Source organism: Pieris napi, chromosome 17, assembly GCF_905475465.1.
Source record: "Pieris napi chromosome 17, ilPieNapi1.2, whole genome shotgun sequence".
Taxonomy (NCBI): domain Eukaryota; kingdom Metazoa; phylum Arthropoda; class Insecta; order Lepidoptera; family Pieridae; genus Pieris; species Pieris napi.
In genome coordinates this window covers 5,668,411-5,695,885 of record NC_062250.1, presented here as the reverse complement: position 1 = coordinate 5,695,885, position 27,475 = coordinate 5,668,411, and the positions used below count along the sequence as shown (strand labels likewise).

At 33.8% G+C, this 27,475-nt stretch overlaps 1 protein-coding gene across 1 annotated transcript; it reads right to left on the bottom strand.

Moving 5' to 3' along the window:
* Window positions 1-3,855: 3,855 nt before the first annotated feature.
* On the bottom strand, window positions 3,856-15,961 carry LOC125058132 (tektin-B1-like). Its single transcript, XM_047662181.1, has 7 exons — window positions 15,781-15,961; window positions 10,306-10,430; window positions 9,641-9,857; window positions 8,513-8,727; window positions 7,632-7,854; window positions 6,762-6,985; window positions 3,856-4,123 (listed from the first exon to the last, which is right to left on the bottom strand). The coding sequence occupies exons 1-7, from the start codon at window positions 15,859-15,861 to the stop codon at window positions 3,931-3,933; spliced, it is 1,278 nt and encodes a 425-aa protein (XP_047518137.1). The 5' UTR covers window positions 15,862-15,961; the 3' UTR covers window positions 3,856-3,930.
* Between the last annotated feature and the right edge of the window lie 11,514 nt (window positions 15,962-27,475).

The window sequence follows — 27,475 nt, the reverse complement described above, 5'->3', positions numbered from 1 at the left end:
AGCTTTCGTTTCGTTGGTTTATTATTCTGTTCGCGTCATATTTCGTGAATTGATTGAATCATTCTAAAAGTCTTGGTTTTTATTTCCGGAGAATGTTACCTCACATTTCTTGCTAAAATTAGCCACAGAACATTATGAAACATAAAAGGATTATAAATTACATAGCTTTAACCGACATCAAAGAAGGAAGTTTACAATTCGACTTTGCTCTTTAAAAAAATATTTTGTACGTACAGAATTTCATATGTTCAAAAGTCTGCTTTGTATTACGATGAAAGTAGTGTGTTGTAGTAAACAAGGTCGCATCTATCCAACCAATCAACCAACCAATATCTCTTTTTCTGTTGAAGCCTATATGCGTAATAACTGACACACTTTCGTTATGAAAAAATATTAGCAAGTTTTATATAACTTTATAATAACAAGTCACGCACAAAGCTCTATAGTACGCCATAACATAGGACAAAGACACCAACTTCCGCACTCCGACAAAAAGTCAAATGTAAATAACCTGTTGATATCGCCTTCTACCACGTGATCAGTCGCGTCAAGACCGTAACACTGCATTATATTACCCGCTTACGACCACTTGTATTACTCTAGAACTGGTTTACACAGGTAATGGTTAATAAAAAGAAATACAATAAATACTCACGCAATGTTTAGAACGCGTATCAGTTAATCTGCTTAAAACTTCCTAAAAGATTCTTTAGGTGCCGGAAAATAATGCTGTGCTTTGATCGATTCGTGTGTTTCCGCATATGAAATCATACATCGAAATACTCGTTACGATACAACGTAAAATTAAAGATAATTTTGGCCTGGGATTGATTTAATTTTATTGCTTCCATTCGTTGTTATTAAAATGCGCTTATTACACAGCTTTATTGAGCGCTTTTGTACTCGAAAGGTGAAATTTAATTAAGGTGTAGTATGTTGTTGATAATTCTGATAGATAATATATACATTATTATTAGTTGCATTACTAGCGACGTTTTCATGGACTTCTATGACGTATATTGCTAACCTGTTTAAATGCGTACGTAATATATTTTGTAGTGCTTTGTCAGATATATTAAAACTCTGTATTTTTAGTTGGTATTCTTTATTTTTTTTAGGAGGAAAGCTCTGTATCCTATTTGTAACTAGTTCATTTATATTTAACAATTAAGTAAATAACAAATACATATGTTATTAAAGAGATTATTTTTAAGATTAAGATTTGCTTTAAATTGTTTCTCTTGCATGCGTGTATGACAGGCTTGCCGTAGTCATATAAAAAACAAGCCTTGGTCTCATAGATGTCGTTGATTGAAACTGGGTTCGGTTTCCTCACCCGTCTAAGTTAAAACGCTCGTTCACCGTAAAAGCACTTCAACAAACCGTTATGCTTGGATTTTCTTTCTAAGTGGGTATGGTACCGGAATTAAAGCAGATGACACACTTTCTGAAATTAATTAATATACATATGAAATACAATAAGACCGATTCATAAATATTATAAAAGTTTTTTTAAATCAACTAATACTTCTTGTATTGGTTGATTTCGGCTTTCTTGATAAAGAATACATATCGTACAAAAACGCGTTTTAATTAAATCTCACAATTTAAAGCTGATACAAATAATCCGACTTTAAATATGAAAATATCACCACAAGAATGTATAATAATAGTAATTAATTTTCATGGAACAAAAATGCTGTTCCCTTGTGATATCGATAATATTAAAATTACAAAATTAATAATCTAAAATTGGAAATTAGCAAAATATACTTACAGCTTCTTGTTAGTGCCTTGTAGTCGAAGATTGAATTGCGAGGATGACGGGAATCCCCGAGTTTTATAGTAATCCCGGCTCAGTCTAACAAACGAACCGTGTCTGAAAGCTCCGGGAGTGGCTTTCCTCCATTATCCACACCAGTGTTTTATTTGTTAATACACAACGCGTCTAGTTTAATTTTAATCTACTTTATTTTCTTATTTTAGCTAAACATATAATCTACCAGGCTTATTATCATTGTTCCAAAATACTCTATTCAAATTTTTATAAATAATGGGTCTCGCTATAATTTAAGTTGTCGTTATGAAACAAAAATGATGTTCCGGACGAGAAATGTGCTCGACTCATATAAAAATGAAGAAAGAGGAATTTTTAAACACTGTAAAATATTGCCCATATCAGAAAAAGTTAATAAATGTCTTCTAGTCGAGCACTTTTTTCGAGATAACATAAAAAAACGAGTGGAGCATGACGTACAGACCCGAGCGGTGACGCCAAGTTCGGCTCTGTACATCGAGAGCAAACAACGTATACGGCGAGAGAACGTTGAGGTATTTGCTACCGCAGCTAATAAATGGTCTACCAAATCATATATTAGATTGCCTAACGCCAACCAACATAAACAGCAAATTCAAAAACTACTTTTTATTTGCATTTGTCGCGCTCCTAAACAAGACTGCTATGGTTACATCAATACAAACCACAGCGGTTTTCTAATGTAACTTATTATGATTGTATTATATTTTTTTGAAAATAAATTTAAAAAAAAGTAAGTTCTCCTATTTCACCAGGCCTACTGCTGCTAGACGTTTGTTTTACACGATGTTTCATTCCATGTCATAGGGTAATGTTTACAAGTTAAATAAAACAGGAGGCGATTAAACGGAGTGGCGGAGAGTGTTGCTAGTTCTTTTCGGTCGTTTTATGAACTTGATTTGAGAACTGGCAGTTATGGCATAATTTTAAATTTTCACGTGTAGTGAAGGCTAAATTTCCGCACTTAGCTAATTTGATAAGTTGTGCGTTACGTCCGGTCTTATTGAGCCAGCGTAGCTCCTGGGTATATAAAAGTCATCTAATTGAATAGTCTAGAAATAATCTGCTTTTGGCAGTAAGACTGTTTTGTGTAATCTTTATATATATAATTCTTCTGTGAGTGTGTATGTCACTGAACTTCTCTCAAACGACTGGACCGATTTTGATTAAATTTTTTGTGTGTGTTCAAGGGGATCTGGGAATGGTTTAGATTCACAAATCAGCCCGCCAGATGGCGCTGCAGTCGGTACTTTCATACTTTGCTTTACTAATCGCTTGAAATATCATGCAGGACAACGTTTGTCGGGTTCACTAGTCTAATATATAAAATTCTCGTGACGCGGTGTTTGTGGTTAAACTCCTCCGAAACCGCTCGACCGATTCTCATGAAATTTTGTGTGCATATTGGGTATATCTGAGAATCGGACAACGTCTATTTTTCATCCCCCTAAATGTTAAGTGTAGTCCACCCCTAAATTTTTTTTTATTTTTAGATATTTTTTTTTGTTTTATTTTTTTATGATACAACATTAAAAAATACATACAACCCCTAACTTTCACTCCTCTACGATCAACCCCTATTTTTTTATTATAAATGATATACATGGCAAAACGACATTTGCCCGGTCAGCTAGTTATTATTATAAAATTTTGGTTATGATTTGTGTTTTACGAATTCCTATCATGATGCTTTGGATCACCTTAAATGCATAAATGATATAGTCGTAGGCAAATGCATGTCCCGAGTTTTATGAACATTAAATAGTGAATTTGCGTTTATAAACTTATTTAAATGTGGAGAACTAGGAAGCAATATGCACCGATTTCGATTAATATCGGGACTTGGGGATCTATATCCGTAGTCATTCAAACATAATGAATAAAAGTTCGGAAATACTTCAATGGGCAGTGTAAATACTCCAAAGTGGTGGTGCGCGGCAAAAACTGCCTTAAAAAACGTTCAGTACCTAGTCAGTAGTGGAACGACGGACGTCAACGGAATTTCAGAAACAACCGACTAAGTAAAACAAGTTTTTTTCAATAATAATATTAAAAAAAAATAAACAATTTATAACAAAAACACTCCAAACAATAAAAACATTCAAAATTGCAGTTTAATTTTCCACTTTCGGCACCTCATCTTTCATACTGGCCAGAATCAGGTTCTTGTCAGTCCCGGTCGGTTTTTTGGGCTCCAGAGCCGCCCTCATTTCCAACGCCCGAGTATCAGTCTCTAGGGACTGTTCCTTATCATTGAGGTCTATCGCAATCTTGATGGAAGCAGCCTCAAGAGCGTTGTATGTGGCTCTGAAACAAAATACAAATAATAATCTTTGATTGCAAGAAATTTAGTTATAGCTTGTAGCCTCGTGATTTTGACCATATATCGAAGCGTATTTATAAGATACATAAACCCGACAGACTTTGTCCTATACACACATAGATAAAAGATAAAAAAAACATTATTGAAAAGCTAAACCATTCCTGAATCCATTAAGCCTTGCGATTCTGTAACTCACACGGCGGTTTTCTCATCGGCGGTCGCTCTCAAATCAGTCGTGAAGCAGTCATTTTATGATTTGGCATTCTGATAAGGTGGGAGCTTGTAGTTTATTGTTTATCGAAAAGTGAGTTACAGAATCGCAAGGAAGCACAGCCAAAAAATCATCAAAATTGGAGGACAGGAGTTCAATTACACGCACAGCAACTTTTAACAGTAAATTGTATACAGCGAATTTTATGATAGTTTTTTCTTCCTACTTTAAAACAAGAATGTTCTTGCTATTTAATCTCAAGAGCCAGAATCACTCGGATTCTTATTTCTTTAGGACTGAATTTTTGTCAATAATATCTCTATGTAACGCAGATTTTTAGAGAATTATGTTGTATAATAAGTATGGTGCGATGCTATTCCATAATTTTGTACTACTAGACTACTACTACTACTATGGAACGAGCTGCCATTGCAGGTATTAACCAAAGCGTTACGACTTAGAGGCCTTCAAAAGAAGTGCGTAGTACCTTAAAGACAGGCAACGCACTTGCAAACCTTTTGGTGTCAATGGCGGCGGTAAACACTTAACTTGTGAGCTTAAGCGTCCCCCTTATCGTTTGCCTCATGTCCCATAGGTAAAATATAATAAAATAATAGTACCATATCAGTAATAGTAGTAGTAAAAAGAAATACTAGAATAAAGTTAGCATTTGGAGCTATTCCAGAAAACACATAGTAACCAACAACTAAAAAAATTCATAAAAACTGTAAAATTAACTATATGAACTTGTTGAGAGTATGTTAACAATGAAGTGAAAATTTTTCCGAGCACTCATATAGAGAATTCTCATTGTAGCAAAGTTTAAATAGGTTTCTTATAAAGTGAAGTTGGTGCGACCCAAATAAGGTTAATAAAGAAACTACATTGTACAAAAATATTAATAAGATTGGAAAAACAGTAAACATTTTGCATCTTAAAATCAAATATCTCCATTCAAGGAGACAAAAAGACACAATGTTACATATATTAAAACGACTGACGCAAAGACTTGAATAGGAAATCTTAGTAATGCCCTTATAAAGATTTCCCATACACATTTTTGGCTCAATTTGATTTTACGTAAGTGTTCGTAGCACTCCTAATTACGGCAAATAAACGTTATTTTCAAATTAACTGAAAATAATAACATAAGAAGAGAGAACAGAAGAATTGTATAATAAAAAAATCTAAAACTGTTTGTATTAACTAAAACCTATGTACCTACCGAGAAGTAGGAAAAGTAGGGAACAATTTTTTTTAAGTTATAAGATCTACAGAGAGGCAGCTACTATTTTATTATGTTGATCTTTTACATTAAAGACGTAATTTCACTATAAAAAAGGAATATGCTAGTCGTAGAAACGCGTGCTTTGTCACTGGCCGAACAGATTGATTGACAGCGGTTCTACGAAATCAAACAAAATGCGGCGATTGTCTTTTGTTTTAAATCCAATTTTAGTAATTTGAAAGCTGAATCATTAAGAGCAACGTTTACAACGGATGAAACCGCAGACAGGGCTCTTGTGACTTAAAGTTTGTGATTTAATCCGCGTAATTAAAGCATTTACTGGAAAAGCTTCTCATTTTACAATTATTTATAATGTTACTAAACTATCTAGATGTTTTACGCTTATTTGCTTTATGCTATCGTCCTTTAAGTATTGACCTTTAACCTCGTTGACTTTAATATAGTTTAATATGTAAAGATAGTAAAATGTATTGTTGCTTTGAAATTTAAATATTTTTCATATAAAACAGAAAGAATAATATTTCAAGTGAAGTTAAATACTTAAAGAACTTTTAATCGGCATGGTTTTTATTTATTTTGTCGAATAAAAAAAAACGCTAAAGAAAACTCATATACCAGAATTTTCATAAGTTTTTCTCTAAAAAGGAATTGTTTTGTTTCCCTTACACGCTTAAATCTTTAAACGCCTGTTTCGAGTTGCTAAACACGGTTTGCAAGTTGGTTTAAAATAGACAATATCTCTTCCCCATGCCCCATTAGGGGCTGTATATTTTTATCGCACGCACACGCACTCACACTGACTTGTACACTCACACGCACACACTCACAAATGCTTTTACTTTTTACTATATATATATATTTTTATAAATTATTTATTTTCGTTCGTTTTTAAAGACTTGTTAGCAATTAGCAATACTTTTTGAAACACTATGTTCAAGAGGGACTGGTGACTTGTAATAACAGGTTTTCCCAACCTTTTTCAAGCACCAGTCTCTTTGGTATAATACATAGCTTTAAGCTTATTGTCAAGTTTATTATTATTAATTAAATTAAGTTAATGTTAATTAAAGTAAGTTTAAGTTAAAGTAAGTTTATCATAAAGCAATGTATGTATAAGATAAATAAATTCTCATTCTCATTCTCATTATAATATAAAGCATACTTAGCGCAATCCTGTTTCTCTTGCAGCTGCCGTATGGTCTCTCTGAGATTGCGAACTTCCTCCTTCATGCCAATATCCGCTTCATCAGACGCTAGTTCAATCCCTGGTCGGTATCCACGAGTCTCCAGACGGGTTTCAGCTACCTTCAGAGCGTTTACTTTGTCTGCGAACTGTTCCCCTATTGTCTTCAATTCTGTTGCCAGTTTGTCCATGTTCTCTTCCATCTGGAAAAGATACAAATTTCTTAATTAGATACCTGATAGAAATGGCGCCGATCAGGTATTGGTAGTAGTTGTTCAAAGGCAATTTTGAGGTTACCAAAAAATTATACATTTAGGTTAATCCTCTGTATTAAAAAAAATAAACTTCGATTAAATACATTAATATTTTGAATTTAAATCTGTGGCCATAGGTCAGAATATGATAAATGCAATTTCATTATTTACAGGACAAGCAATTAAATTATAAAGAAATCAGGAAGGCACAATTAAAATATGAAACATTCGATATATGAATGAATGTACTTATCATTGTCTGATCTATGACTACGGAATATTGAATTCTTAGTTATTTAATATTATATTACAAATTAGTATTAGGTTTGTCGCAAAACTTAATCTTAAATGTTATACGATACGACCTTAAATTTTGTATAGATTCTTTTTGGTTTCTATTACTCATAAGAATTCAGACAACCATATAATAAAAAAAAATATACTACAGGTAATTATTAATATTAATTAAATATTACACATTGGCAAGTCTACATACAATTTTAAAAGTCCTATGTACAAAGATATATCGAATAAAAGTCATACTGTATGTCATAACCGTAAATACATAATATATCCTTTAAGAGTAAGAAATTACCTTCATTTTCTGCCACTGCAATTCATTCCTCGCTCGCTGAGTATCGTAGATCCTCCTTCTCATCATATAGTTGGTGACGTCAGTCTGTGCCCTTAGGGCGTTTCTGGCTCGACCACGAGCTACAAACAGAGACTCACGTAAGCGCAGCGTGTCTTGCAATTCGTTTACTGCCATTTGCTTTGTTGCTTCGCATTTTTGTAGCCATTGGTCGTATGTTATCATACTGAAAAGGAAAGCTTAATGTATGACACCACAATTTATGTATAATGTATGTATACACTTTAGTATTTTTGCCTTAGGTTTCCATGTTGAACTTGACGTGGTATTATTTATTTTACTGGTGAACCAAGTGACAACGAGTATACCAATTAATTTAAACACGGTATCACGAATATCTGTATGTACGGGTTAAAAACGAAAAATACTTTGTACGGTTTTACCAATATATCAAAAAATACCTAACTTAATAACAAATACTACTAAATTTGAATATTATGATATAACTGCTTTCAAATCAAGATGTACAATTATTCAGCTGTATATATTTTTTTATATCCAGAACTGGATAGACGGTTGGCCACAATCTCACTTGATGTTGTGAGATGCGGCCTATGGCACGCCTGTCCAGAAGATGCCTCGCCGCTAAACGCCGCCGCTTAAATGAACCCATATTAAACTGTCTAGGGAAGATGAAGGGCGCAAGGAGTTCCACTCATTTGCTGTCTTTACAAGAAACGACGATCGAAATCGTGCAGTGCGTACATACATCTTTAGGTATTTAGCAGGGATTTATGAAATAAAATATAATGATATAGAGGTCGCCAAAAATCTTGGTAAAATACATCAAATAGTCGCGGTCGGAAGCTCCATATAAAGTTTACCGTTTTGGAGTTTTCAGTGAGTCGGTTTTGTATGTAATGTTGGCACAGTCTTTATCTAGGTTGAGCATGTCCTTGTCAATCTGTAGACTTTCATTCTTGTCGTTCAAATCGAGCTGTAGCTTAAACTTCACTACTTCCAGCTTGTTGATTTTCTCCCAAGCGGATTGACAGCGGTCAATCAACATTTTCTTATTGCTCTCTGTCACGCAAAGTTCCTGTAATTAAACAAAAACGTCCTACATATAGTTTGGTATGTTTAAGTGACGGCTCGTTTTTCTAATATCTCGGCTTTGTTTGTAGCTTTATTTTGGAGTGTTGGCCGCATGATTTGAAGGTGCGATCCTCAACCGTTTGGTCTTGCGTTCGAATCACCGCTAGGCACCAATGGTTTTCGTTACATGAGTGCAATTAAAGCTCGTTCGTGCGTTGACGAACATCAAAAATCGGCGTGTGTTAGGCATGGAATGTTTACATATTTGCTTTAGACATAAAAAATAAATGGTCATGAAAAAGATGTAGAAATTTGAGGCCAAAACCAATACAGCACACTGTTTATTTTACTTTTATATTTATGTTTTTTACTTTTGGGTGTTATAATGATTTAATAATAAAACAATTTTTTACCGGATTGAAGTTATGTATTTACAATTATTTTTCATAATTTTAAATTTAACCGACGTTTCGCGTGCTTTACAGCGTGCGTAGTAACGGTGACTGAAGACAAAAGGTGTTGAATGTCAAAAAGTATCACAGCTGTAGAAAAAGTTGTAATATCTGTCTTTATTTCCCCGGAGTTTGTATCGACTAAATTAAAATAATTGTAAATACATAACTTCAATCCGGTAAAAAATTGTTTTATTATTAAATGTGTGAAAGTTATGTCAATGACAATACTATGTTATTATGATTCTTTTTTTCAAATACTATTAATTCAAATGCCTGAACATTACATTAAAAAAATCAAGCTTAAAGCAAATATTTATATATTGGATTGTTTATAACAAGCCCAAAATCAGTAAACCAATTTTTTTTGTATGGTATAAATACAAGTTATAATGTCATTACAATAAAGCTTAGGTAATAAACGATCCCGGGCTTATAAATAACGTAAAAATAGTTAAATCGAACCTTTTTTAATTCTGTATCTGCCAGATCATATGTGAGTTCGGAACTCATTCTTCCATCTCTGTTGGAGAGACACTCTGAACAAACTAGGAGAGGCATGTTCAGTTGTTCCAATTCTCGCTCTGTAGATGCTTTCTCTTCTTTTAATGCTCCCATTTCTCTGTCTATCCGATCCAGCAACTCTTGTAATGTAGATTTCCATTGCTCTATTTCATATACTCTGTGAAATTGATACTTTCATTAAATAGGCCTCTTATCATTGTCCTCACGAATGTCTCGAATACCCTAGCTGGTAAACAAATATTTATTGTATACCTAATAGTAATAACACAACTACATTAACAATATTTGATTGTAAAGTAAAGAGTTTTGGTCTAGTGGGTTCAGCGTGCGACTCTCAACCCTCAAGTCATAGGTTCGATCCCCGGCTGTGCACCAATGAACTTTGTTGACTTTCGCATATAACATTCGCCAGACCGTTAGGCATAGATGAATGATTCCCTAGATGCCAAAATCTGAACCCAGGCCTTAAGAAATGGTTGTAGTGCCACTAATTTAAATATAGAAATATTGTCCATATAAAATATATAACAAAAACAAATATAGGACAAATTTGTAATGCATTACACATGAACGTAATTACGAGTTAGTATAAAATACTTGCTTACCTGGCGCGAAGTCTATTGTTATTATGGTAGCTGTCCCAATCGGTTTTGATTTTCGTCTCATTTCGTAGCTGGTATGAACTGTATCGAAGGTCGAAAGCATCAGCCCTTCTTGTGTCCGCGGTGACCTATAAAAAGTGTTTTTTGTATTTGTCTATATTCCTTTTAAATTCGATCGGGCAACGATTCTTTGACTTAAATTTTTCGCTATTTACTAAGTTTAATATTTACTGCTTACAATCCAATTGAATTCAATAATAATCGCACAAGTATAAAATTACTTCTACGTTCTGCCGCGTAAGGTATTATGTGAAGGTACTTCAGTAGTGAATGTTGAAAAACACTTGGCTGCAATTCGACTTATTAAAAAGTGACCCATTTATTTCAACACCAAAATCATACTACTTAGTTTCTAGGTTTAAGATTACAAAAGCCTTAAAATAAGTATAAAAGAAAAACCTTCAAACATTTTCATTTGTAAGCGTGATAATTTGTGCATTGTCTCTGCTCCAATTATTCCGGAACTAATGAGGGAAAAAAGTGACTTAAGATATTTCACTTTGTGGGCGCGGTGTTTTCTTTAATTACAGCGTTGCAATTGTGAATTAAAAATTCTTTTTAAACGTTAAAGCGGGACAAGCGAAAACAATTATTTAGCCCGAGTGCAAACAGAAGACCCTTTGTTTTTGAGGTTGTTTTTATCCTTTGCGTGAATATTTTGTGGGAACATTTTTATTTGGTGTATTTTAAAAGTGCAGGGGCTTGAAAGGGTATAAAACGAGACTAAATTTACTTTTTACAGTTTTTTGGTCTCTCTAAGGGCCTCCTTTAGGACAAAAGATAAATAATAGTCAGCCAGTAGAAGTAGAAGTTTCCAATAATCTTGTCTTTGATTGACATAACTTTTACACATTTAAATAAAAAACTTTTTTGACCGGATTGAAGTTATGTATTATTATAAATTTACAACTATTTAACATAATTTTAAATTTAAATAAATTTATTTATTATGTTAAATAGTTGTAAATTTATAATAATACATAACTTCAATCCGGTCAAAAAAGTTTTTTATTTCCAATAATCGCCAATTAATCCTTTGCTCTCCTTGAATGTCGTGGATATGTCATAATAGAGCAAGATCCCAGGGCCGCCAGACGTCACGTATTTTCTGACGGATGAAATGTGGACGATTGGATAGTGTTAGTATGTACTATGATCGTATGCCTACCTGCTAGCTTGGTCAAACGGCCAATTTCCAGGTATCAGGTAATCAAGGTACACAAAAACATTACTTACTTCACGTAAATTCTCATGGCTGATTTTTATATATGTTTTCGAGTGTATAGTTAAAAATAAATTGTCAATACTCCCAGACACTTTCCGTCGGCCATATTGCTTAACAGACGCTTTAAGGGTCTCAAAATAATTAGTCAACTTTACGTAAATTCTGACGCTCCATTTTTATATATGTTCATCCGACAACTATTTTAAAAGCTTTGACAAGAAGACAGACCGATCCAAGGGGCCAATCATCCCCTAAACTAAATTTTAATATCTCTATGAGTGGGAGAGAATTAGCAACGCGCATGAGACTGAGTGAGACCGACTGCGCTGTTAAAGCCATGAAAATTACTTGAAAAATTATTATTATTCAAAAAGGGCAAGCAAAAGCCGTTTAATATTTTGAAGAAAAATGAAGAGTACCAACAAGCATTTCACCGTTTTGGTACGTTGGATTTTGTTGGTGATGTAGATGAAGAAGAACGTGTATTCAACATAATACAAAAATTTATCTGTGATGTTTACAACGTTCCTGGAATAATTGATGTAGATGCTGCCAGACTACAGTTGTTTATCATTTACATACATGGTATCTGATATAAATGAAGAATTCAATCGAAAGAATTTAAGAAACTTCGATGCCAGTAACTTACCACCTTGTAAAAGTGAGCTTTGGCAACAGTTTCGACGGGCTAGCTTTGGAACAATGCAAGTATGAAGATGATAAATATTTTCAACCCCGCAAACAATGGCTGGACACTACAAGATGGTAAATATGATTTTCATTGGTTCGATGGAGATCAATTACCGGGTTTTGTCAGTGAGTCGCTGGAAGAACAATCAGGTAAATTATTTTCGTTTCTCATATTATTTGTATCTTTTAGTTTTTTCAGACCTTCATTGTTTAACTTGTTTTTTACAGAGGAAGAAAATAAGGATAATGATGATGACAATCACGATTTAGATATTCAATTTCAAGATTGATATTTGATGATGATGATAATGAAGATTAAAAGCCACTGTTAAGAAATATTGAAGAATTAATATTTTTCCACTTTGTTTCCAAATTTCCAATAAATAATTAATTAAAAAATTGATGCTATTTAAATATAAGTGGTATTTTAAAAACATATTTTTTGTTCTAATTAATAAATTGAAAAAAAAAAATGTCGGCTAACTTTAGTATTATTTATTATGTGTAAATTTTTCTTCTTTTTTTTGCTATAATTTACTCGTCAACAAAAGTTCTAAAAATTATAAAATATCTGTTCAAGTAATTTTCATGGCTTCAACAGCGCAGCCGGTCTCACTCAGTCTCATGCGCGTAGATAATGCTCTCCCACTCATAGAGATATTAAAATTTAGTTTAGGGGATGATTGGCCCCTTGGATCGGTCTGTCTTCTTGTCAAAGCTTTTAAAATAGTTGTCGGATGAACATATATAAAAATGGAGCGTCAGAATTTACGTAAAGTTGACTAATTATTTTGAGACCCTTAAAGCGTCTGTTAAGCAATATGGCCGACGGAAAGTGTCTGGGAGTATTGACAATTTATTTTTAACTATACACTCGAAAACATATATAAAAATCAGCCATGAGAATTTACGTGAAGTAAGTAATGTTTTTGTGTACCTTGATTACCTGATACCTGGAAATTGGCCGTTTGACCAAGCTAGCAGGTAGGCATACGATCATAGTACATACTCACACTATCCAATCGTCCACATTTCATCCGTCAGAAAATACGTCTGGCGGCCCTGGGATCTTGGACCATAAGTTAATCGTAACTATACCTAAAAGTTAGTATACATAAAGGCCCTACATCTAAAAGCTTGATAAAATAATCAGATAACTATATATATTAATTGATATATTTCAAATGTAAATTACAGGCCAAAAGGTTTTCTAATTTTTCTACCTTATCTAGAAAGTATATGAAACAAATTCAGAGCAGAAACGTTTTTTATATAGCTAGAAATATTACAATCAATAACATAGAAATGTATGTCAACAATACCACTTCAAGTTTCAGACGAAAAACTTTGGGAATGAATATTTACGACATATTTGGGTTCGTGCTAAAAGTGATACCTTTTGATCGAAAACGCTACACATCTTCACTGAAGTTACGACGTAGTCTTTGTTATATGGAAATGAGCTTTTAAGTGTGAAACTCGACAAAATCTTCGACATGTTTTTATTTACACTTGTTTAGTCATTGCTTAATTAACTCAATATTTTTTACTAGTATATAAAATTCTCGTGTCACAATATTCGTTCCCATACACTCGCTCCACCGATTCTTATGAATTTTTTATGCATATTCAGTAAGTCTAATAATCGCCTACATCTATCTTTCAAATCCCTAAATAATAAGAGGTGTCCACCCCAAATATTTTATTTTTATTTTTTTTATGTTATCAGCAAACAAAAATACATACAACCTCTAATTTTCACCCCTCTATGATCAACCCCTATTTTTTATTATTATAGATACAGTAACGTCGGATACGTTCTTGAACGTTATACTTCTTGAACTAGAGGTGCTATTGACCAATCAAACAACGCGCCATTGTTTCGTATTTGTTTTACATCTCACCAACACAGCGTCCTAAAAGCTTAGGCGATAGTAGTTCCATCGAAAGTAACAAATACAGCTAACATACGAAATAATACAAACCTAAAAAGAAACATTTATTTATAAGTTAGAAGCTTTAGAAAACACAAGAAAATATGACAATCATCAAGTATCATAATAAAAAAAAAATGTGTGCGTGTACTAGGTGTACACACGTGAAACTTCTTTATGACCTTATTTTTCGAAAAATGATCTACTATATGCAACTTTACAGAAATTGGTTAAATAAAGTTAAATTATATAAAGTTTAACAAAAGGCTTTTATTATCATAGACATGAATACAAATACAATTATTTCATTTTAACTTATTACTGTACTTCTTATGTAGTACTAAGATTATTACAGAATTTCTTTATTGTAGTAGAATTATTAGTATTACTATCATTGTTATCGTTATTATATATTTTTGTTACTAATGGCTTCGAATCTCTTCGGATCAACCGTGGTAGGGACAAGAAAAAGATGGTGCGTAACCGAAAAATGTGACAAATGTGTGTAAATTTATTTCCAACGCCTTCAAAAAGCAACATGGCGCGTAACCTGCTACAAAATTTCTCCCATACGTCGATAAAGAAGTTTCACTTCAAAAGATGGCGCGTAACGGAAAAATGTGACGCGTAACGAAAAAATGTTACACTACATTTTTTTCCAACCCCGATAAAGAAGTTTCACTTCAAAAATAAAACAAATGCATGCGTTGCGACACCCAACGATGTCGAGTAAGGCGTCGAGTCACTAGTCGAGTTTTGACTTTAAATAATCAACATCATTGCTAATCCAAATTTGAGAGCCAAAATAATTAGCGGTTTTCGGATCAGCTGTAATGCGGAACGTTTATCGAAAACCAGCTTTTGTGGCGGCATCTTGTCAAAATAGGCTTAGCAACGCGTCCTGCGAGGGACAGGCGAACTTTTCCAATTTACAAGCAAACTAGGCGGCGTAAAATTATAGTCAATGTTTAAATTTCCCATTTTATCCGTATAAAAGCTTTTGTTGTATGTTTAATGGCTTTGTATGCGTTTCAATGCAAGAACTTCATATTAGTTTGTTTTAGCATGGATTACACTATGTTTTAGTTGACTTTATAAAGTTTGTTCCTTGTTATTATCGATATATCGTAATATCTATATTACTTTCTCTTGTGTGTGTACATGACTTTAATTTTGAAAATAGATTTGTGAATTGCAAAATCCTGAATTAATAATTTTAATTTATAAATTAATCAACTGTTATAATTTATTTTTGCTATAATTTAGGGTTTGCGTTTGTGAATCACGATATAAAACTATATATCTATATATATAAAAGACACAAATGTTTGCTATTTATTAAATAGCTTTTTACCTTTTATATAATAAACTTGTATTTTTATATACATTACATATATAAATAGTGCTTAGAGAAAACGGTATCATATATATATTATATATATATCAATACTATCAAGCAGTAAATTTTGCTTGTACATACTTCAAAATACATTTTTACATTCTGAAAATCAGTAATTCCACAAGCTATGTTCAAAACCTAATAAAATATGATACTTGAAGTAGATTTACCTGCAATCCATACAATCTCGCATCCCAATCAGGTAGAGTTAGATGTGGCAAGGGCTTTTCATAAGTCACCACGGACTGCATCCTGATGATTTATTGCACATTAATGCACTGAAAATGAGAATTAAAGTTTTTACGGAAAATGAGTGTCAAAATGACAAATGTGAAGCGTCGACTGACGCGCAGCGCGCTAAATTGTTCGAAATTTAAAAATTACTTTTTCTGACCAGAGACGAAAGAGGTTTTAGTGAATTTCTAAGTTAAGATTACAGATTATCAACTATTCTAATCTAGAATTTTATTTTATTTTTTATGATAATTAGTAGTTTTTTGTTCTGAAATGTAGGCGAACATGAAAATTATGGCGATAATTTAGAATATAATGTTATTAATGCACTTCTTGATTACCAACAGTATTACTTTTTTATTTACCCATACTAGGGTTGTTTGGAAGAAATCGCTTGTTAGCGATAAGTCCGCCCGTTGCCTAATAACTTATAAGGTAACGAAGTGTTAATAAATAAATAAAATATATAATTATGAAAATATTGACGAAAATTTTAGACTAAGAAATATTTTCCCGCAATCTACTCGATGTCGTGTCCTGAAAACGTCAAATTCCAGCCATGTCCAACTGGAAAAAGCATAGCCCAATATTGATACTTCTACGAGTGTAACAAAATAAAAAATTGTGCCACATGCACAGGGTTTTACACGCTTTATATTAGCTTCACCTGTATGTATGTATGTATGTAACCGACTCCTTCGGACTCGATTTTGACCCACTTTTAACGGACAGATTTAATTCAAACTTGGCGCACCTGTCAAAGATCGATGACAATGCAATAATCCGAAAAAAATTATTAATTTAAAAAAACTAAAAAACACGCTTTTAAAGCACATCAAACTAAAAAGTGAAAAATAATTCCTAATTTAGGCTGAAAATGGTAATGAACAAAAGTTCTGGTATTATTGTGAATATATTACCATTTTTAGTTTTTTTTAAACTATTATTTATTTTTTTGTATATAAGGAAGACTGTTGAATTTCACAGGACTTGTTTATAGGAAAAGATTAATTAGCCTAATGTAGGCATCATGAATCAAGAATTACGTCAAGAACTATCAAGCTTTAATCCAACTTTGTGGCGAGGGTCGAAATAGTAACGTATTATATATTACATAGTACTCATGTCGTTAGTAGACATGCTCTGTTTACCAAACACGAGAGGCCAAGTTAACTGAACTTCTGAATTATACCAGTAAGACTGACCTAGTTTTTGTTAAGGAAAAAATAGAATATTTATTACGTACGAAAATAATATGGGAATGAAATGGACTGGAAATGCCCTCTTGGCATTTTTTGTAATGATTTAATCCCATACGCCCCCGTTTTATTGATTGGGTTTTCAGATAAATGTTCATGAATTTATCTGCAGCCTTCTCTTCGTACCAAAACGAGCAATTGTTTAACCGAGAATTGAACCCGGTTAAAACCCATTTAATTTTAATTAATTACTTATCTTATTTATTTGGTAACATTTTAAAATCATCAGAATTACACACTATATAGGGAGCCCATTCCCAAAGCGATTCTAACATTAAAAACCACATATAAACTATATTATGCAAAATGTACATCAACACAGTACTAAGTGCAACCCTTCTAAGAACTCTCAAGATTTACCTTAATCTCTTATATGAATTAATATCATCATGTTAATCATCTTTAAAAAACTACAGCCTAGATTAAAAAAAAACTTTGATGGACACTAGCATTCTCCCATGCTTGGTCTACGAGAACCAAGTGAAGTCGAAGAGAGAGAGAGAGAGTGAAGTCCCAGAAAGCAATGGAGCGAAGCATCTTAAAATTAAAAAAGATTCACAAACAAAATACGAAGTGACTACCGACGCCTTACAGCGTAAATGGAAATGGGCAGGCCATTTTGCAAGGTGTACAGATGGACCGCTAAAGCTATCCGCTGGATGGGACCTCCAGGAAAAAGTAAGGCTATGTTCACATGTAACGCGCGTTACCGCGCGTTACATGTGACGCGCGGTCAGATTTGAAGAGAGTTCAGATGATGAGCGCTAATGCGCGTTGCGAGAGTACTCGTCAGTCTAGTTCGGTAGAACGTAGAAAATGGACGTGGAAGAGGCTATTATTTTGTGGTTATATTATAAAGAAAAATATAGAAAAAGAAAACATACACATTGGGTTCATCCAATTTTGAAAAATAGACCCAGTTTGTTATAAATATAATTACGAAAATTAACAAAATTACATGCGATCGCGATGAAAACGCGCGCTCAACTGAACAGCATACGGACATTACATTAATTTCAAAGCGCGCGTCAACGCGCGATCACCTGCGTCTAGAGACTTTTTCTCTGAGCGCCGCGTTGACGCGCGCTCATGTGAACAGTTGTATGAAAATACCACAATGTCTAGTCGTGAAAACGCGCGTCAAGTTTTTGCCATATGCCTAATGGTTCTAATGGAAAGTTCAGGTTCTTTGCCCAAAAGGGGTCCATACTGCAGATTACGAAGTAATGGAAATAACAATAACTAACGTAGACTAAGTGAATAATACTAAAACACAATAATTACAAATCAAATGGTACACCCATTTGTCATTTGTATAGTATGGAATTAAAGTGGCCTTATTATTAGAAATTATTATTAACTGAAATTTCAGACATTAATAAACTATCCTACCAATTGTATGGATTTCTTTAAACCAATCTTAAATTTAACGGTACAAAACTACAATCGCATCGGGCTTTTTACAAAATGTTGACTTAATAGGTCAATTGAAGCCATAACGCCCTAAGCTCTGTATCAAATATGAAGTTCGCCTCATAAATTTCCTTAATATTTCTTTCTGGAAGATTGCCAACTCTTGTAGGCTTCGATGCTGACCACATGAATCAGGAGGAATGCATTAAAACAGTACAACTGGTAAGTAGGGTGATTTATATTAAAACAACGCTTGTACGACCTATATTTTACAAAAACGACGGTAGACGCTTTGGCGAAGCTTCGAGCTTTGCACTTTTGGAAAATTTGCATTAAAACTTTGGTTCATATGGAAGCAGATGCTACAATGAAAATAAATAAACTTAAGTGTAAAAATGGGCAGGGCACATGGTAAGAGAATTCTGTTCTCTTGTAAGTCAAGTGTAGCAACAAAGTATTAAACTGGTGCCCAGGTTAAAATAAATGTAAAACAGGAAGACAATTTAGAAGGTGGTTCGACCAGATTAAGGGAACAGCAGGTACATGACAGAGAGTGGCACAGTAAATTCCATGGCGGGATTTGGAAGAGGCCTTTGCCAAAATAGCACACAAAATGGCACACAAATATCTAGGAATTAATGAGATAACGGAAATATAAATGTATCTGAAAAGGGCTTTTGTTATTATTTGTTAAAAATCTTTGTTTGTTTTGTTGTGAGTGGAATACAGAACCCTCTCGTTTTTGCGACAGTACGAAAAATTTACAAAACTATAAATTTACATGCACGTCAATTTTAACTGTCTAATTGTGATAATATTAAGTTTAAAAAAATATATAATAATAATTTATTCAGTTCATTACTAGTCCATTTTGTTTATATTTTTGTTGCTTTCACACTGTACGCCATAAAACAATACTATGAAAAAGTAGGAAATTTTTATTTTTATCATATACATATAGCTTTTATTATTATTGAGTCAGCCTCTTTAGTCATTGGTACATTTGAAAAGGGTTGAAAACATATAATGCTACTACGTTTTTAAAGTCTATAATCGGATGAGCTGTCGTGTCTGAGTCTGCGATTATCTAGATGTGTCGGACATTCTTTCTGTTTCTTGTTATACAAATGTTGTCCTTGGTGTGGTCTCAATAAATTCTTTATACTCAAAGAATACAATAAATCTAGTTCATGACTATCGATTAACGAGAACTGGCCAAACAGAGAGATAAAATATTCCTATTTATTCCATCTCCATAATAATTTTCCATAAGCGCACAGTAGTGTTTATGATATTAGAAATATTCCGGGCTCTATCTACATTCCAACGACGGAATCCTATTGAGAATGCTGTCTTCGTATTATCTTTATTATGTGCTGGGTTAGCGGAAGCGCAATTTTTAGTATTTTTCTCAGGAATTTCATTAGAGTTGTCAACATCAGGCCAACTACACAAAGTTTGAACTAATTGGGGTTTCTCTCAAAATATCTGGAAATTCGATGTATCGAAAAAAGTCTTGTTCAAAGACATTAAATTAAAAAAGTGAAGTTATATATTTAGATGTTTATACCTAATTTCGTCTTTTTACTTTACGTAAGTAGAATATATTTGCGTGAGCTTGATTATGTTGTCAATCAAAGTGTTACAAATTGTATTATTGATTCTCTATGAAACTCTTGTTGAGAGACTTTAAATTAAAAAAATGAAGTTTTATATTTATATATAACTAATTTCCGAATTTTCATTTGTGAAATTGATTATGTTGTCAATCAGTTGTAGTATACACATTTTTTTCTTCAAAATGTTACCAATATTTTATAATTATGTAAAGATTATTTAATATTTTCCTATAATAGACATTTTTGTATCTGTTTTAAAGATAATATTTCTACCATACCTATGTTTCGGAGTTCTGTGTCGAACAGGTACCTAGTATTTTCAGTTAGCCATACATATGGCATGTTTTCGTGATATTTACTTTTATAAAAGTATTTATTTTTTAATGGAACAGGAGGCAAACGGGCAAGAGGATCATCAGATTAAGTTAAGTAATACTGCCATGTCCATGGACAGTGGACACACTGCCTTGGCTAGCAAGTTGCCGGCCTTTTAAGAATTGTAACGCTCTTTTTTTGAAGGACCCTAAGTCAAAATAGTAATCAATTAGTGGTCCCGGCTGGAATGGGACTACCTATGATACGACTATATGTATATTATTGACCTATGACTTGTGAATCAGCTTAACTATCTTAAAGTAAAATAATCAGTGGCGCTACAACTTTTTAAGGGCTAGGCTTTCTGTATCTGTTTCTTGATCATTTGTTAATCTAATAGGCAAGTGGTGTTTTGGTGGTTCCATATAAGGAAATTGTATTAGTTTTTACAACAAAAAAGTGGTGTATTCCGCTAAAAAAACACCCTTTGTCGCTACTCCTCTTTTCGAAAACACTCTTCTTAAAGCCACAGCCAGCATTGGAATACTTGGCGTTGACATATCGAACGACGTTCAGTTTCGCGGTCACTTGGAGGGAAAGGCTAAATTAGCCTCCAAAAAGCTTGGTGTGCTCAGCAAGGCGAGGCGGTACTTCACTCCGGACCACCGCATGCAACTATATAAAGCGCAAATTCGGCCCCACATGGAGTACTGCTCTCACCTCTGGGCGGGGGCTCCCCAGTACCAGCTCCTTCCACTTGACCGTATACAACGCAGAGCGGTTCGAATCGTCGACGACCAATCCCTCTCCGAGCGGCTTGATCCTTTGGCGTTGCGTAGAGATGTGGGGTCACTCTGCATCTTCTACCGCATTTACCATGGAGAGTATTCAGAGGAGTTGTTCGGATTAATACCTGCAGCTGAATTTCATCATCGGACGTCGAAACAGAATACGAAATTCCACCCGTATCACCTCGACGTCCGCCGTTCCACAACTGAGCGTTTTTCAAGGCAGTTTTTGCCGCGCACAACCACTATGTGAAACCAGCTGCCCACTGAAGTATTTCCGAACCAATTCGACTTAGGGTCCTTCAAGAAAAGAGCGTACCTATTCTTAAAAGGCCGGCAACGCACTCGCGAGCCCTCTGGCATTGAGAGTGTCCATGGGCGGCGGTATCACTTAACATCAGGTGAGCCTCCTGCCCGTTTGCCCCACGTTCTATTAAAAAAAAAAAAAAAACAACCTCCCAAGCGAAATTAGAGAATTATCACTGAATAAATTCAAAGCTCTCGTTAAACGTAAATTATTCAATAAAGCTTTTTATAAATTTGACGAATATTTAAATGATCCTAATCCTTGGGATTGATTTGCTCCAGTTCAAACAATTTGTAGGACTTAAAACTTAGCGATTAAAGAGAGTGGCGGAGAGTTTCTTGCCAGTTCTTCTTGCCCGCCCTTGAATTGCGAACTGGTAGTAAATGTAAATTTATAATTAATTTAACATCTTTTGAGTTTGGGTTAATTGGTGATCAGCTTCTGTGTCTGAAACACTCCGTTGAGTTTTTAGGTCTAAGGCAAGCCGGTTTCCTAGCGATGTTTTCCTTCACCGTTTGAGCGAATGTTAAATGCGCACATAGAAAGAAAGTCCATTGGTAGATAGACGGGGATCGAACCTACGACCTCAAGGATGAGAGTCGCACGCTGAAGCCACTAGCCAACACTTCTCTAAAAAGTTAATCTATAGAAATAAGTCTTAGTTAAGAACGTTTTACTGTGTACACAGAGTTTTCAAACTAAATCTGAGTAACAAATTGATTGAAGTAATTAATTTAATGTGTCGAATTTCACTCGCTCCCTTGTTCGTATTAATCTTTATTAATTTGATGTTTACGTATTTACTTAAGTGTGATTATATTTGAGCGTGTTAAACTGAGTAGTAAACTAATACAGTACATACTAATATATCAATAAATAAACGTTGGTGAAGTTTTGTGTGATAAAACAATATATATTCCAATATATTATAAAATTCTCGTGTCACCCATACTCCTCCGAAACGGCTCGACCGATTCTTATGAAATTTTTATGCATATTCAGTAAGTCTGAGAATCAGCTACTATCTATCTTTCAAACTCCTAAGTGATAAGGGGTGTCCACCCCAAAAAAATTTGTGTTTTTATTTTTTTATGAAGCAGCATACAAAATAGCATACAACCCCTATTTTTTATTATAGTAGATAGTTATTTTTATTGAACTAAAAAAATGTTTCCTAGAAAATATAATTAAGAAAAAACAACGTTTGCCGGGTCAGCTAGTATACTTATAATAATTATTGGACTTGGGTCTCTTAAAGCTGCGTATAAATTAAGCGCGGCAGCCGCGCGAGCCAATGTTCGACCAGAGTTGACCTTCATTTGCCGCGCGAGCCAATATGAAGATGTAAATTTAGTTGGACGTGACTGCCGCGCGCGGCAGGCGATCGATCACAAACAGACCGCGGCAGATAGTCAGACCAGTTCACTCTTGTAAACCTGCGAGAATGGACGCGCGTGGTCGGGCGGCTGCCGCTTCCATTGTGATTCACTATCTTATTTGTAAAAAAAATAAAAGAAAAATAAATATTTATTTATTTAATTTTTCAAATGTAAACTGAACTTTATTGACTATAATGACTCCTTTTCCAGTCTTTGATTATTTAATTGTATGTAATTAATTATTTGCATGCAATCAAAAACTATTTTTAATAATGCCAGAGAAGTATAACTTCTTACGCGCGTACATAAGTACACGCACCCATTTTTTTGTATGTAATTAATATATAATTGTTATATTAGTTACTTTATAAGTTATAGCTTTGTCATCAATATTTAAATCCAACTTTATATATGTACAACTGTATATGTACGCACCCTTTTTTACGTATTCGCCGCGCGAGCCAAATCACCAAAACTATAACCGTCCCAACTGCGCGCGAGCCAACGACTGAAGCTCCTTTGATGCGGTCTCAAAAACCGACATCGAGCGGATCGACCCGCGGCACGTTCGAGCGCGGCCGCCGCGCGCGCCAATGTTCGATGGGCCGCGCTTAATTTGTACGCAGCTTAAGTCTATCCGATCCGGGTTCCATCCTCGTGCATCAATGACCTTTCTATGCGCATATAGGCGCATCTAACACTTCCTCTTACGTTGAAGAAAACATCGTAAAAACCGGCATGTCTCAAATCCAAAAGTCGACGAAGGACATACAGAAGTCTGATCACCTACTTGTGTATGAAATTAAAATGATCAATAAAAAGGATGTAATCTGAACAAAACCCATAAAGCTTTAGCGACACCGTGTAGGTACTATTAATTTTATTGTGGAAGCTTGGAATTGTTGTGGGCTGCCATTTTAATTGCTTCGGAGATCATACATTGAGAGTGTCAAAGTCTGATCAGCTTGTAAACGTTAATACTTGTGGTTAATTCAATTGGCTTATATTAATAGACAATATAACGACTATTTAATAGTCAATAGAATAAGTGTTTCCATAGTGATTACTATGGTTATCAGGATCGGTAAAAACTCCGTAAATCTCTTCAGGGGTTTATTTTTAATATATTTAACAAGGAATTTAATTGTAGTAAAAACACACAATTTACGCGAATAAAACACTAATAAATGCATAAAATACTGTCACTAATTACTTGAATTACGCGCACTACACATATATCACTTGTCTTCACTATTCGCCCTTTCTCTCTACGATGTTAATCTCTGGGAATCGCTCTCGAAACTGAATTAATTGGTCGCGGTCTTGGTCCGAGAGCTGGCACCAATTTTTGGGCAGGTATTTGAGGCATGCTGAAAACTTGTCACATACCTCTCCTATTATATTCCAACACGGAATTGCAGACCTGGCTGGTGAGTAGCGGGGCTAAATCAACCCCTACATTTTTGAAAATATTAATTTTTTATTCCCAAAAATATATTTGAGGCAATACGCAATTTATATATGTTGCAGTGTAATACTTAATAAATACGAAAAAAAATAAGCCAGACAATTTAATCGGGGCTTTAACATTACCAGACGCGTGCAAATATTTTTTCAAAAAATTATAAAAAATGTTTTTGAGGCAGCTTGAAATTTTAATGGAGTGTTATTTATAACTATAAAATAAAATTCCCAAAAAGACAGATCATTTCGGTAGGGCTTTCTACCTGCCAGGCGATCAAACAAATAATGGATGGGTACGGGCCTGTACTACTATAGACAAGCTGTAGTGTGAGAGAGAGCGCATATCGACAGCTGTCTTCGTTCTTGCTTGCCGCGTTACTATTGGCTCTAGCGAGGCCACGTAACTTACAATAACCCATGAGGTTTCTAGTTAGAATTTCGGAGTAAAAAAATATAAAATTTTCTGAATTTGTACTAAATACATTTTGCATAAAAGTGATTGTATTGATTTATGGACGTTAAAGGGAGATATTTTTGTGATTTCTTTTTTATCTTAAAAAAATAGCCATTTTGCCAATTTTAATGCGAATTTAAACGTAATGAATTGTTAAATATTTGATATTTCCGTAAAAATATTAATTTTTTGAAGAGAATTAAAAAAAAGTTCAGTACAGAATTCATACTGTTGCCCCTACATTCAAAACTAAAAATTGTTTCTCTGACATTATTGCAAGTCAAAATTTATACGGAAATTTAAAACCTTTTTCATCTTAAAATTAATAAGGGTTACGTATAAAAAAAACCAATGATTAAAATATAAAATCGCAAAACTAGATTTATAAAAATATAATATTTCTTCAGTATTTCAATTATTTAAGTATAAAAAAATTAGAAATAAATTAAATTCGTTTCACGTCAGATATAAATTATCATTTTTCGTCTGTGGATCAGAATCTTCATCAGAACTACTTGAATCTTCGGATTCATCTGTATCAGATTCGGCAACCTCTTCATCATCTGCGAAAAGAAATAGATATTAATTTTTTTAATTAATCACAGAAATTTGAATGCAGCAGTTATTAAAAATAAACCATTTATTCTCACCTGTAGTATGATTTTCATCATCGTTATTTTTATTTTCCTCGTGAACAACAGCGTCGAATACTAATTGCGGCATACACTCTCCGTCAAACCAGTGAAAATCTAGCGTATCCTCATTAAGTGTCCATCCGTTTCTATTAGGTGTCAAAGAACTGGGGAATCGTAAATATGCATTTCTCCAAATGCTTGTTATATATTGCGTTCTTAAAAGATGTTGTTTTAATTCAGATTTGTATGGAGGTAAAGTAGAGGGATCACAATTTTTTATTTTTTTTCTGAAAGGTTCATTTTCAGTGTCGGCTTTGTAAGTCGCACAAAATTTAAGAAATCGTGCTTCATTTATATTTGATGTATTTTTAAATCCATAAATTTCGCAAACGAATTGTTCTAAGACTGGCAAAATTTGATCACGCGAACTGGTAACATGCGCAACTCCAAGATCTGCTAATGCTTTTTGATAATTTTTGTTTTTAATCAATATTTTGTATGGTCTTATCTTGCCTTTTTGAAAAAATGATGGATTATAATCGCATCCTGTTAACGCATGAAAACCAGGTAAACTCGTACATATAGATGGTCCTAATTCAATATGTAGTTTGGATATATCGATGTACCTTTTAGAGTTCCCAGTACCATACTCCATAAAAATATTAAGCTCATCGCTTTGGAGATGATCCATGTTTCCAAGCATGATTATCAGTACATCTGTGTCTGAAGTTTTCAGAAGAACATTTGTCTTCGCACTTGTTTGGAGCTTACAAACATGGTGGACAATCTTCGTGATGGTTACATGCCAGACTCTCATCAACAGTCACTTCAACAACATTATTTTTTACAATATAAGAATAACACGAATCATAGTTTAACTTAATCAATGTATTACCAATAAATGTTGTCATTTCATCAGTAGCCCAATATTCAATTAAAAACTTGACAAAACTCTGCTTAAAATTTATATTTTTCAATTCTTTCAAGAAATCTGTCGGCCTAGTTTGACTGGGACCAATAATATTGAAATCAATAGTTCTTTGTTCATTTCTTCGCGTACGTTCATAATCTTGAAATATTGATCGAAAACAATATCAACCCGTAGAGCTTTAAATGCCGTCAAGATGCTCATTATTTTTTTTTGCAATACCGCCAAACGTTGCAGGTATATCTTGTATTGTATGCAGCAAAAAAAACCCGTCAACGATAACTACATCAAAGGTTTTTGGTGCATCGTTGCATTTATGTTGTTTTTCAAAGCATTTAACAATTGTAGACTTATCAGTTTGATATAAACTTCCATCTAAACGGCACATAGACATCGGAAGAGGAGTTACCGGATAGCACAAAATTTTTTCCATGTCAACTTTATAGTCCAACGATAAACCAAGCATTCTACCGAACAAATCACGTTGCATTTTAATTTCTTGTACTCTATTACCACTTTTCACAGTTTTTTTTCCAGTTTCAGTGGAAAAATTCATAATTTTTACTTTCGCTATAGACTTCGAACCTTTCAGCTGAATCAGCACATTCGGAAATAAATTGTTCACGTAACTTTGTGCCATTCTCTTCAATATTAAGTAAATAATCTTATACTGCTTGTGTAGCTGCTTTTCCGCTGGAAATATTAAAGAGTTGTAGCTTGTCGAAGCTTGCATCGAAAGGGTTTATGAACTTTGAAAAAGCATCTACAAATGATTCAAGGTGTTTTGAGTCTCTTCTAATATTATAACTCTGTAGATCCGCTGTTACATCTGTATGTTTTCGTAAACCAGTAAACTCGTAGGTATGAGATATTATTGTAGATCTAATCTCATGGCTTTTGCACCATCGCTGACGAGCAGAAATAGAATTTTTGAAATGAATTACACCAGTCAATCGTCTCCCAGCATCTGCATTGATAGTCTGTTCTAACGTCAAATCAATTGGTTGTCGAGAAAAGGATTTATCCGTTCTTTGAATGCCAAAATGACCTTTTTCCATATTTTCATATAA